Raw genomic sequence first — 13,396 nt, 5'->3', positions numbered from 1 at the left:
TAATCAAGAGTAAAGCATAAATACGGGCATGTTCTTGGGATTGTGAATGACTGTAAATGATAACACATCACATACCAGACTGTTCATACCATTCAGCAATAGTCACACTTTGAATAGAGCGCCTGCTCCCCCTGGTGGCAATACCGCAGTATTGCCATGCATGTATCTGTACAGTAGAACAGCGTTTCCCAACCTTTATTGTAACGTGTACCTTCTAAGCACCCTGAGTACCCCCTCTATATCTTTTCCTATATTCCAATGTGACTATGTGGTCATGTACCCTTGGTGGTACGTGTACCCCTGGTTTGGGAAACACTGCAGCAGAACATGACACAGGAGTGGATTTTCACTGCTGCTCCGTCCCATTCCTACAACAAAAATCCCATTCTTGAGCCAAAGTAAAAAATAAAAAAGCAGAAGAATCCCATTGCCCCCCACTCCTGTAGAATGACTGCCAATCCCATCCAGTTCCCATTCATTTTACATGACCTCTCCTGCCCAATACTGTTGACATTTATTCCCGATCCCTACCCACTGCCGTGGATTTATCCAAATTCTGACTCACATCCCACGGGGCCCACAGGAATTCCTGACGAATCTCACCCTCCACTGTACAACGTGGATGAAATACCATTGTTATTGTTCTGACAAAGGCAGACATTCCAGGTTCAGAAACTATATAGAAAGTAAATATCCTGCCACAGACCTTTTGCTACTCCAGCTGGGGATTACATTACAGTACAGTACAGTAGGTAGATACAGTCGATGGTTGGTGAAATCTCTTGCGTTGACATCACATGCAGAAGGAATCCGCTGGGGGGGTATATCATTCCAAAATGAAATGAAATTGTCTGCACGCACACAGACTCCCATTTTGCTTTTTATTTCCCAGTTAGAGTTTGAGTTATTCGGTCTTCATCCGACTTGAACGAAGTTAGACACAGAATCGTACGTAGAGGTAACAGGGGCAACATGGTACACCAGTCATAGGTTATTCATATTCTTAGGCTTTTTCGCCCATTAATATTACAACAATATTGTTTGTCTGTTAATATTGTAAGAAATTCACAGGAAAAGCAAACCTCTATTAACCACACAAGTGAATACTGTTAATAACCAATTTATGGAATTGTGTTAGCTGTTAAACTGTGGATTTCTGATTTTTATGCAAAGTCCCCTCTGTCCTCGACCCCCCAGCAGCGCTTCCGCAAACCACCCAACACCCCACCCCATTTTGGGAACCACTGGTTTAGCGAATAGGGTATAGAAATATACAGTGCCTTATCAGTCCATCAGCCCCTAGTTACTGTGGGGGTGGGCTCTACACACAGTATGGATGAAATTATGGCTATTGAGTTAGTGTGGGTGCCAATGCATTTTACACTGGTACTGGTATATCCTATCTCAAGGCATTAGTCCCAGAGATCAGATGTCATCAGATGTCAGACATCCATTCCAGACATCCATTCCAGACCATCCTACTTACGTTTATTATGTTATATATCATATTACTGTGGATGCCAATGCATGTGTTCTGTGTGTCCTATCTGTGTCTTATCTCCACACCTGAGTCACAGATTATATTATATTATATTATATTATATTATATTATATTATATTATATTATATTATATTATATTATATTATATTACTGTGGATGCCAATGCCTGCTGTATTCTGTGTGTCCTCCTATCTCTAGACTTGAGTCTCAGATGACGTCGGACATCCAGACCATTCTGCAGCTGCTGCAGAGGCAGTCGTCCATGGGCCCCCCGGCCTATAGCGCGGTCACGGGCAGCCCCGACTACCGGAGGCCCGCCATCCGCGTCCAGCCCATCCCCACTACCACTTCCACCACCACCCTGCCGGCCCATAGTCCTGTGCAGCCCACACAGGTACACACACGCACGCACACACACACACACACACACACACACACACACACACACACACACACACACACACACACACACACGCACACGCACACACACAAACAGAACAATAGGTGCAAATTAGCCTGACTAGACACCCGACCCTCGCTACTTCTTTTCATTCTTAGCTGCGAATGAGAAGAAGAAGAAATGGGTTGGCTCATCAGGCTAGGCGCAAATGCCAAGTGTCAAAAAAAAATTCAACGGACTATATTGCTAACTACTATATATTTAATTTTTTAAACAAAATTCTGGATAAATTATGAATGTAACATCATTCTTAAAGCCTGTGTCAATCAAGTCTGTTTGTCTCATCTCGAAGCCCTAATAACCCAAACTGTTTTGTGTCATCGGCAGAGCCCTGACTTCTTCAGCATGGGACCGCTCCCTCCGAGTCACCCCAAAGAGTCACCGTCCGGCCTGGTCCCCATGGACAGCAGCGCGGCGCCCACCCCCACCCTCACCCCCAGCCCCACCCTCACCCCCACCCCCACGCCCACGCCCACCCCCACGCCCAGCGACGCCTTCTCAGCATTACTGGCCCGGGACTCCCTCTGTCTGGAGCACAGGCAGCCAGCCCAGCAACACCACCCCCACCCCCACCCCCACCACACTGCTCTGCTCCAGCAGCAGCAACAGCAGAGAGCCCAGCACCACCACTCCCACACCCTGCTGCCCATTCAGGCCACCTCCACCACCTCCACCCTCTCCCCTTCCTCCTCTTCCTCCTCCAATTCCTCCACAGAGCCCTCATCCAGCAATACGGGGGCTGCAGCAGGACTCCACAGACCCCAGTCTGACCCAGGACTGATGGGGAAGTAGCACCCCCCCCTTCTGTCTGCCTTCTCTTCCTACCTGCCTTTTGTCCCTGCCCTTCTCTCTTTCTCTCTCTCTCTCTTTCTCTCTGTCTCTCTCCTCACCCCGGCTCTGGCTCTATGTCTGCTACAGCCTGTCACTCAGGGTCTGGTTGACGACTGTGTGTTCTCTTCGTCATCACACTTCTTATGTAGCCGTTACCGCTCGCTGACATAACCCTGTTCCACGTCCTCCTCTCCGCCACTGTCACTTGTGTTGAACCATGGAGCGGTTTTGCTGGGGACGTTTGCGTATGCACTGTATTGAGTGTTTGTGTGTGTGTGTGTGTGTGAGTGACACGAGGAGAGTCCTTAAAAGAGTAGCAGCATCTACGTACGAGCATATCCTGCCATGTGAACACTGGCGCCATCCCCTGTCCCTACTCCCGACACCCCAACGCTCCCCCTGCCCCAGCACCGGTTTGTTGGAAACGAGGCAAGGATGTGTTTCAATGTATTCCTGATTCATGCTCACAGCTAAACTTATTCAAGCATGCTTTCAGACTGAGTGAGTATTTCCTTTTTATTTATTTATTCCAGATGTAATAGAGGAAGAAAAAAAAAAACAAGCAAATATATATTTTAAATATTTTCTCTCCGCTTAACTTCAGATGTCCAGCGTATTGCCCCCAAGTGTTGTAGCACATTGGGTCGTGCAGATTAATTTTACACGAAAAACGTCTGCCAAGAAAATGAAAAAAGAGCATAGCAGATAGTGCCTACACATACAGTGAACTGAATTGATATCAACCACGAAAATGTGCTCTGTCCAGTCACCTGCATATCATACATGGGCTCTATTTTCTCGAAGGGACATATGATTACGATTGTGCATCGCTGATTTTATTTCCAACAGGACCATTTCAGAGATTGGTTAAAGGTGTGTAGCTAGGAAGCGGCATGGAAAACATACAGTACTGTAGAGCCTTCTTCTTTACACTGGTGAGACCACGAGCACACTTGGAATGCAACCAACTTTAGCCCAAGGGGTTACTAGTGTAAGCAATAACTACAAATTCACACTCAGCCACACAAACCCGAGCGCACACACACACACACACACACACACACACACACACACACACACACACACACACACACACACACACACACACACACACACACACACACACACACACACACACACACACACATTAAAACATATAGGCACATATTGTACACACACATTTGTGCGTGCACACACACACACACACACACACACACACACACACACACACACACACACACACACACACACACACACACACACACACACACACACACAGACTAAAAAGTATAGGCACATATTGTACACACACATTTGTGCGTGCACGCACACACACACACACACACACACACACACACACACACACACACACACACACAAATATAGGCACATATTGTACACACACATTTGTGCGTGCACGCACACACACACACACACACACACACACACACACACACACACACACACACACACACACACACACACACACACACACACACACACACACACACACACACACACAGATGTAAGAAGGGTGTCACTGCTGGAGACATGTCGGCACAGTGTTTTCTTTCTCTGTTTGCTTCCTTAGTCCGTATGAGCTCATTGTAAAAGCAGGTCATTTTTGCCAGTAAAAAAATGTCCTGTCCGTTTACACTGAAGGTTAACAATTGGTTTCTTGTACAATTCCATGTTAAACCCAGGTTTGTCAAGCTTGATGTTGCACAAAACCTGCATTAGGTATTTATTAGACAAGCTTGAAACGGCTTTATTTAACTCTTGTTTTCTATATCGATAGTTGATCATAACTATATTTACTCGAAATGATTGAGAAATTAGAACATATTTTGCATGTTGGATACCCACAGCATATATCTCAGCAAACTGTCGGATCCAGTTGTTTCTTGATGGCATGTGTATGTTTTCGGGGCTTCCAGAAATTAAGAAACAGCCAATATATTCAAAGCATCGTGCTTGTAACCCTAAATATTTGAAGCGGGTTGCCGCCCCGCTTACTGGGATGACGCATCCACGCTCTGTAACCAAAACGTTTTAGACTAAACGCATACTGACAAGCTCCACTTTTGCCCATGACAGCAGGAGCAGTCTCTGACTGATCAGTATTTTCTTGGCCTCCCAACCATAATGGAGATAAGTTACAGCCACGTATGTGTGTGTCTATTTAAGTCTCTGTGTGTAGCAGCTAACGAACAGAGGACAAAAAAACTTACTTACACAAAGGTTACACAGGAACTTGCTGGTTCAAGTGCTTTGTGATTTATTTTATCATGTTTTATGATATTTCCCTTCCGAGGAGAGTACTTGCACTTTTGATCATGTATGCTCAATTTCTGCACTGTAATAACTGCATTGACTTCCCTGTAAATACGTGCAAGTTTGAAACAATAAGCCGAAGCAATGAAGGAGCGGCCGACGGAGCATTTGCGTTGTTGTTAGAATGGAAAAGGTTAGGTTACTGCAATCATTTTGCACATCGATCTCACTCTTGTACGAGGCAGTCACTTTCTAACCTGTAGCGTGTTTCACTTGTTGTTTTTATGCATTTATGCCACTGTATATTTTATACATTGCAACACTTTACAGACGCAGATTATTTGAATGTTTCAGTTCTTAAGGGAATCTAATGTATTATATCCTGTGTATATAACACAGTTAATATAGGTAAATACTTTGGAATATTGTGTAAATACAGAATGAATATTAAACATGTATGCTGCCTAATGTGTGCTCGAGTGTCTGCTTTATGAAATAAATTCAGTGCTCCACCTGATGGCAAAAGGGAATTTCAACATGAGGGTTTATGGAACTTTCATGAATTACATACTGTACAGATACAAAACTGACAGTAAACAGACACCTATTAAAATATATTGGTATCTATTGTCTTTAATGATCTATTGTGTAACATCTATTTGTGTGTGTGTGTGTGTGTGTGTGTGTGTGTGTGTGTGTGTGTGTGTGTGTGTGTGTGTGTGTGTGTGTGTGTGTGTGTGTGTGTGTGTGTGTGTGTGTGTGTGTGTGTGTGTGTGTGTGTGTGTGTGTGTGTGCGCAATGTGCAGGCAGGGGTCCCACAATTGTCAGGGCCCAAATTGAAATTTGCTAAGTCAAGTCACGCTGTATAGTATGCTCCACAGCACCTAAAAAAAGTAACTAACTACTTTTACTCAAATTACTGTAATAAAGTACATTTGGGGTAATTTATTTGTAATTTTAAGTAGTTATTAAAATGTGTACTTTTAATTTTACTCAAGTAGCCTACATTTTAATTGTACTTTACTTTTAATTTTGCTTATCTACATTTGAACCTGCCCTGCATACAATTAGACTGATAGAGAAAATTGAAATGTGTTTTAAAAAATCTGCTGGAGATGTAGGGGAGTGATGTGTTTTCACCGTCTTATATGACTTTACATCTGTCCTGGACATAAGGTATGTATACATGGGCACTTCTGATCCGATTAGAATAGGGATATTTTTCTACTCCGATCAGGAATTCCCTTGTATACGGCCCGATCGGACTAGATTTCTTTGATCGGATCAGAATTCTAATCGGACTAGAAGAGGTGGTGTAGTCCGATCAGATGGTCCATATATACACTCTATTCCACTTGGTTGTTTGTGACGCAATCGTGTCACATATTTTAACAAATGAAGCTCTGGTTATCCTAACATTTTAACGCCATATTGGTCGCTGAATTCCTGCAGAACAACTCTCTCCCACCAACCCTGGCTTCGTACTCTCATCCACAGACTTCTTTCTTGTTTGTGAGGTGTTTTAAGTGAACTGGTGACAACAGCGCGTCGGAGTGCCGCTGTTACGCACTTGCCCATAAGCGCAAGATTAAGTACAGCAGTGTCGCTTCCCGCTGCACTTTCAGAAAGACTAAAATTATAATTAAAGCAAGCGATACTTTCATGTTTATCGCAGTTTCGACCATATTGCCCGGCCTGTTGCTAACCACTGTCCCTGGTAACTGCGCGTGGCAGGTATTCGAACGTTCGAGGTCAATGTAATGTATACACTTCATTCCGATCAGACTAATCGGATCAGATCTATTCCGATCGGCGAAAAGAGCGCTATATATACGCAGCTATTGACATACTGTCAATGGTCCTGGATGGGTTTACGGCTAGCCTGGGCCTATCCATCCATTCTGTCATGCTGCACAACGACCAAGTCAGTCTGGTGAAGTTGGCTCTTTCAAATTCAAATCGGCCTTCTTTTTGGAATGAATTAAAGATGAGCATTTCTAATTTCCCACTGGAAAATAAGTCAGAGGACTACCAGTAGCGTGAAGAGGCATTCCATAGATGCAGGTTAACCCATTTTAACCTGATGACTCGTACATGTTGTTTGACCTTTGGTCCCTGAAGACACATAAACATAATACGTTGCATTCAGGCTCTTAGGATGTGAGCTTTTTTATATAAAAATGTGGGTATGTTGCAGTTGAATGAACACAATCTACAGTAATGCAAGATGAGGGTCATGGGGTTACAATATGCAACTTATTTCACATTTTTATATGGATCAGAGACTAAGATATTTAGGTTTTTATTGGCTGAGGGCAACTCTCCCAACAAGGGCTTAGGCATTAAGCATTAGTTTTTAGCCCTCTGAGAACACAGTCTACAAGGCAACTTTTCCTGCCCAACACTCGCAGGGAATTGTAGTTGCTATAGCCAGGTTATGGGATGATTGCTGGTGCCAAGACAAGCAGGGCACAGGGGGCGATTCAAGGAGAAAAGGTATTTTTGGGAGACAAAAGCTACTTGGAAAGTAACGTTTACTCATTGCATTTTTTTTTTACTTTTACTCTCGTAGATTATTAGGTAGGGTTACTCTTAGGATTTAAACTCAAATATATTATGTGGTTTACATCCCCACACTGTTCAACCAGTTTTCATGCAGGACAGTTTCACGCACGGACACACACACACACACACACACACACACACACACACACACACACACACACACACACACACACACACACACACACACACACACACACACACACATTATGCACCAATACAGTGTATGCGTAAAAGTTGCCATTTCCTGCTGCGCTCCTGGAACAGACTGCGCAGTCCGCGCAGCGCGCACAGGCACCACATGATCAATGACAGTAGCTGACGTTTATCCTGGAAGGGGATCAACTTTTTGTTGAATTTTAAGTAAATATGAAGTGTCAATCTTTGATTTGATTGATTTTCGCACAGGAAGGCTAAGAGGTTTTGTACGGAAATGTTTTTTCCCCGGACAGATGAGTCAGAGTTTCATTGCACGGTTTAATTTCAGTAGAAACGAAACCGAAACTAAACACTGTTTACGGTAGCTGTGACAGCTGTACGGTGATCATAGCTCTTTCAAACTTAGCAGTGGAGGTGACAAAATGAGCAGCGATCAAGAAAATATTGCTCTTATTGAGTGCTTTAGGAACCGCTTACGAAGACTGATTCTCGTGGAACCACTTCTGGGCCGTTTGCACTTTATAAGTGAGGATGACAAAGAGCTGATTAGAGCTAAGTTAAACAACAAAGGAGACTTTCAAGCAGCAGACCTGCTCATTGACACTATCTTAAAAGGTCCACGGACTGACGGCTGGTTTAAAGAGTTGTTGGACGGTTTAGAAACAGTAGGCTGTAAGTATGCTGCAAAATACATCAGGCACGAGCCTCCTTCCCCATCTTTGGAAGCTGAAAACGACAATTGTATCAGGATGGTACAGCTTCTTCAGTCGACCCTGGAAAAAATGAAAACTCTAGATGTCTGCCGTAGTTGTCACACACTGGACATTTTGACAGACGAGGATCTTCAGAATGTAAGTAGAGCCTACAAGCCTCGATGAGGCAACCTGAACTTCAGGTAGCCTACAGCGCCTTTGTCGCACAATAAGGCCTACACTTTTCCCGGTTTGTTGATCTTTCATTTAATTGTTGTTGCTGTGTAGCGTGTAAAGAAAAGTTTATATAGAGTTTATATAGACTACTGTAGAGCTATTTTGTATATGCCGACTTCATGAGTAGATTTTGTTTTCAGCCTTTAACGTCGACATGACATTCATCCACCAGAGGGCAGTATCTGCTCACTAATGATCTGCATGTTCTGAGCTATCAAGTTGCGTACGTTGCCCTAATAGAGTAGAGTAGAGTAGGCCTAGAGTAGAGTCAAATATTCTCTATTCTGCATTTAGAACGTCTCTGGTAGAGTATCATTTATTGAATATAGGGGGAAAATAAGGTATCAAATAGCATACATACAAACATAAAACTGAAGACTCAGATATTACACAAATCATTACACACATATTAGCCATATAGCACACTCTTACATACATTCAGCCCAAGGCAGGTCACTAAGTCTCTCTCTCACACACACTCTCTCTCACACACACTCTCTCTCTCTCTCTCTCTCTCTCTCTCTCTCTCTCTCTCTCTCTCTCTCTCTCTCTCTCTCTCTCTCTCTCTCTCTCTCTCTCTCTCTCTCTCTCTCTCTTTCTCACACACACACACTCTCTCTCTTTGTGCATGGGCAGTGTATGTGAGTGCTTACTTATATGGCATACATTATAAAAGTGGTCCATTTCCTATAAGATTTTATATATACACCTTGTTCCCATGGGACGTGTCCCACCAATACCACTGCAGGACACCTGAATCGCTGTTCGTGTTCGGTTTGAGCCTCACAAGCTCCTCGCCATCCTGGACAGACACACACACACACACACACACACACACACACACACACACACACACACACACACACACACGCACACACACACACACACACACACACACACACACACACACACACACACACACACACACACACAGAGCACAGCCCAAGACCACAGAGCAGCCCAAGACCAATTACCAACAGTGTCCAGGAGTGTCAGAAGTCACTGTGTACATAGTACAATGTCTATTATATTCTTTGGAAGGAAGAAAAAATAACGCTCCTTCCAGAATAAAACATGTCTTGTCATTTCAGATTTCAGCAGAGACTGAGAAATACGGCAATATTAGAGGTGCTCGACTGCTACTAAGAAGACTGTTAAAAAATGAAGCGGGGTGGTATTCCCTATTCCTCAAAGCCTTACGCAAGACAGACCACCAAACATTAGTGGAAGAGCTCAACGGAGAAGATCTGGTAGATGAAGAAGGTAAGAGTTGGAAACTTCAGGGTGCAGAGTATTGATAGATATATGTGTTTTTCAAAAAATGCTCGCAGGTAAATAACTGCAATTCACTAATTAGTCTAATAGACATGACATATAACTGCAATTCACTAATTAGTCTAATAGACATGACATATATTACTAAAGTCTACAGAAATCGGTCAAGTAGCTTTCCATGTCTTACCTGCTCCCTCATGTTACTGATGTTGGTTCTTCATTTCTTTACTCAGTGTCAAATGGAAGTGGCAGCCCTCTAGCTCTCAAGGATGATAAAGAACTTACTGAACAGTGCAGAAAATCAAGTATTCCTAATCAAAAGAGCCCTGCTAAAGAACCTACCTCAGGGCAGGGCTTTCCCAGCTATCTGGAGTCTACCTGTGACAGTTTGTCAACTACAGCTGATGGCACAGGTAAGAGGAACCTGTCAAATGTTTCAGATGTTTCAGGTTCCGTTCCATACCCAGAGGTGTGTGTGTGTGTGTGTGTGTGTGTGTGTGTGTGTGTGTGTGTGTGTGTGTGTGTGTGTGTGTGTGTGTGTGTGTGTGTGTGTGTGTGTGTGTGTGTGTGTGTGTGTGTGAGAGAGAGAGAGAGAGAGAGAGAGAGAGAGAGAGAGAGAGAGATGTTATCATACTTTTATCGGCCGTCAGATGGTAAATATTCACTGGACACAGATGAAGGAATAAATAAATACACCATTGCATTCAATAGATGGTTGATGCTCCTTTAGCTCCAATAACCGTAGCCAGACGTGTCCTGTAGTTGCTAACCAGATGAGCAAAATACTCAAAACATACTCTATACACCATATTGTGTTCTATGTGTTTTGCTAAAGAACCTACCTCAGGGCAGGGCTTTCCCAGCTATCTGGAGTCTACCTGTGACAGTTTGTCAACTACAGCTGATGGCACAGGTAAGAGGAACCTGTCAAATGTTTCAGATGTTTCATGTGTGTGTGTGTGTGTGTGTGTGTGTGTGTGTGTGTGTGTGTGTGTGTGTGTGTGTGAGAGAGAGAGAGAGAGAGAGAGAGAGAGAGAGAGAGAGAGAGAGAGAGAGAGAGAGAGAGAGAGAGAGAGAGAGAGAGAGAGAGAGAGAGAGAGAGAGAGAGAGAGAGAGAGAGAGAGAGGCTGATGCTCCTTTAGCTGCAATAACCGTAGGCAAAAGTTTCCTGTAGTTGCTAACCAGATGAGCAAAACACTCAAAACAGACTCTATAGACCATATTGTGTTCTATGTGTTTTTAATGTTTATAGTACTGTATGTGGATTGTGGAGAAGTGTCATACAAGACAAATTTCAGTGCAAACAGACAAAGTTTATCTTATCTTATATTAAGGTGTGCATGTGAATATGGGCTTCATATTATGAATATGTTTTTTTCCTTTTCTTTTTTATTATGTAGCACACCTCACCTAAAATACGAGTCTCTTGTAACATATGTATGTCCCTTTCTATGTGTTGTGTGCAGATGACATCTACTCTGATGACTTTTCTCAGGATCCACCCAGCCATGCAGGGGATAGCATGTATTATACCATGGCAGGTATGCAACACTTTGATTCACAACCTAGATCCTAGAACCTAGACCTAAATCATAATATAAGATCATCACAAATTATCAGTAGCATTGCATTACACTTTTATCAAATGTGAAAGCAGAAGTCCACACGGGAGACTCCCATTGTCACTGTGACATAGCATTCTACAGCACACAGTGCTCGTTGCATTTATGCCAGTGCAAGGGGGCAGCCCCAAACAGCGTCCCAAGGGAGCAGTGCAGAGGGACGGGACCATCAGAGATTCTTTAAGTATATAGAGATATGCCAATGTAATAGGTTGCTATGGGCACCTAACATGACCAGGTTCCGGTCTGCCTAAAGGGGCGTGTCATAATACTCCTAGCATTGAATAGAACAGTCCTTAGGTCTGCCTAGGTCTGCCTAAAGGGGGATTTCCACCCCCTCCCCCTTGCAATAATAGAACCCGGAAACAATGGGCCAATGGAACCTCTCTCTCTCTACTCTATCTGGTACCATGCTACGTGTACCTCAGTCACGGAGGAGTATGGTCAAGACCAGGGGTTCCCAAACTTTACCATGACAAGGCACCCCGCCCATACCCAACCCTCTGATCTTAAGTCCACTTCCATAACCACTATGGCACGGCTGCCCCTGGCTCATCCGTACCCAAAGAGGCATCATTCTTTTGCATAATTTCTTCACATAAAGTGTCTGAAGCGTCTTAGCTAACATACTGCAAATAATATCCTAAAAGCAATACAGTACAACTGCATGTGGCCAGAATCTCCATTTTAGCAAGCCAGAAATACGTGACCTGGCCAAACACACGATAGTGAAAGATAGGGACGCAGAAATAGGTCCTCGTTACATTGAGCCCGTTTATATGCGCTTCAATAAACCGTTTATGATCAGGTTTTTGGAGTTACCGGTTTATTCGAGCGCTCATGTAAACTGAATAAACAGTTTTCATAATCGGTTTATTGCCATTATCGGTTTATGAGAAATCCGATTCGCACAGGTAGGTTTTTGGCTAATAAACCGATTCCTCGTGTCATGTAACCAGCATAATCGGGTTCTTATCAGGTTATTGACATTCTAGAAGGATAAGTAGCCAATCACACGCCTTAAATTCTAGCTTCGTGTCACACACTTTAGTGGAACACATGCAACCGACGGACTGCATGTAAACAGCAATAAGCCGTTTACTCCAATAACCTGTTTATTCCAATAACCGGGTTATTGCGGCCATATAAACGGGCTCAGTGTATGCACTGAGCATTGATGGGGGGGGGGACTTTCATGTGACTTTGTCCTAGCCAAAGACGCAGCAAAGAAAGCTCAGGCCAGGGCACAGGACAGTTGGCCTGGGAACTCCCATGCTTCCTTTAGTTCTACACAATCGTCCCGATCTGAAAGACACTCACTTGTGATTAGATCCAGGCAACAGGACAGTGCTGCTGAGTGGAGCATATTTTTGCTACGATGAAGGGGAGCAGTGCTGGAAAAGCAGATGTTTTCACAAGCTTGGAGAGGGGTCAAGAGGACCACATGACCCTGCTACTTGTATCAGCCCTTAGCCTGCTCCACTAAGGAGGTCGGTAGCATCAACAGAGAAGGACTGTAGACCTCAAAGAATGCAGAGCCAAAAAGACAGTCTGCTAGGTCAGTCCTGCTAGGGTCTAGTTCAGCTTGGGATATTTGTACACATTCTGAACAGCTATTTCTGCTTTTCTGCTCACCGACCACTATGGTGAGGGAGTCATTAGCCAGTCAGCCTTCCTACTAGCCTAATTTTGTTGTTTTGTGTTTTTTACGTGTATTATGTACATCTAAGCTCAGAAGATGAAGTGCTAGAGCAGAAGTCAGACAACTCAAGCCTGAGGGCCA

At 43.8% G+C, this 13,396-nt stretch overlaps 2 protein-coding genes across 2 annotated transcripts in view; both read left to right on the top strand.

The window, feature by feature from the left end:
- LOC134460579 (potassium voltage-gated channel subfamily H member 7-like) overlaps window positions 1-2,753 on the top strand; it is a 97,263-nt gene extending 94,510 nt beyond the window's left edge. Inside the window, exons 14-16 of the mRNA XM_063212957.1 lie at window positions 1,700-1,895; window positions 2,289-2,400; window positions 2,677-2,753. Coding sequence (XP_063069027.1) covers window positions 1,700-1,895; window positions 2,289-2,400; window positions 2,677-2,753 — 385 coding nt within the window. The remainder of the gene's footprint in view (window positions 1-1,699; window positions 1,896-2,288; window positions 2,401-2,676) is intronic.
- A 5,152-nt stretch (window positions 2,754-7,905) lies between these two features.
- ifih1 (interferon induced with helicase C domain 1) overlaps window positions 7,906-13,396 on the top strand; it is a 38,897-nt gene continuing 33,406 nt past the window's right edge. The window contains exons 1-5 of the mRNA XM_063214059.1: window positions 7,906-8,638; window positions 9,808-9,979; window positions 10,225-10,404; window positions 10,827-10,904; window positions 11,458-11,532. Coding sequence (XP_063070129.1) covers window positions 8,210-8,638; window positions 9,808-9,979; window positions 10,225-10,404; window positions 10,827-10,904; window positions 11,458-11,532 — 934 coding nt within the window. The 5' untranslated portion in view covers window positions 7,906-8,209. The remainder of the gene's footprint in view (window positions 8,639-9,807; window positions 9,980-10,224; window positions 10,405-10,826; window positions 10,905-11,457; window positions 11,533-13,396) is intronic.

This window comes from Engraulis encrasicolus, chromosome 13 (assembly GCF_034702125.1).
Source record: "Engraulis encrasicolus isolate BLACKSEA-1 chromosome 13, IST_EnEncr_1.0, whole genome shotgun sequence".
Lineage (NCBI taxonomy): Eukaryota > Metazoa > Chordata > Actinopteri > Clupeiformes > Engraulidae > Engraulis > Engraulis encrasicolus.
This window is presented reverse-complemented; position numbering and strand designations above follow the sequence as displayed.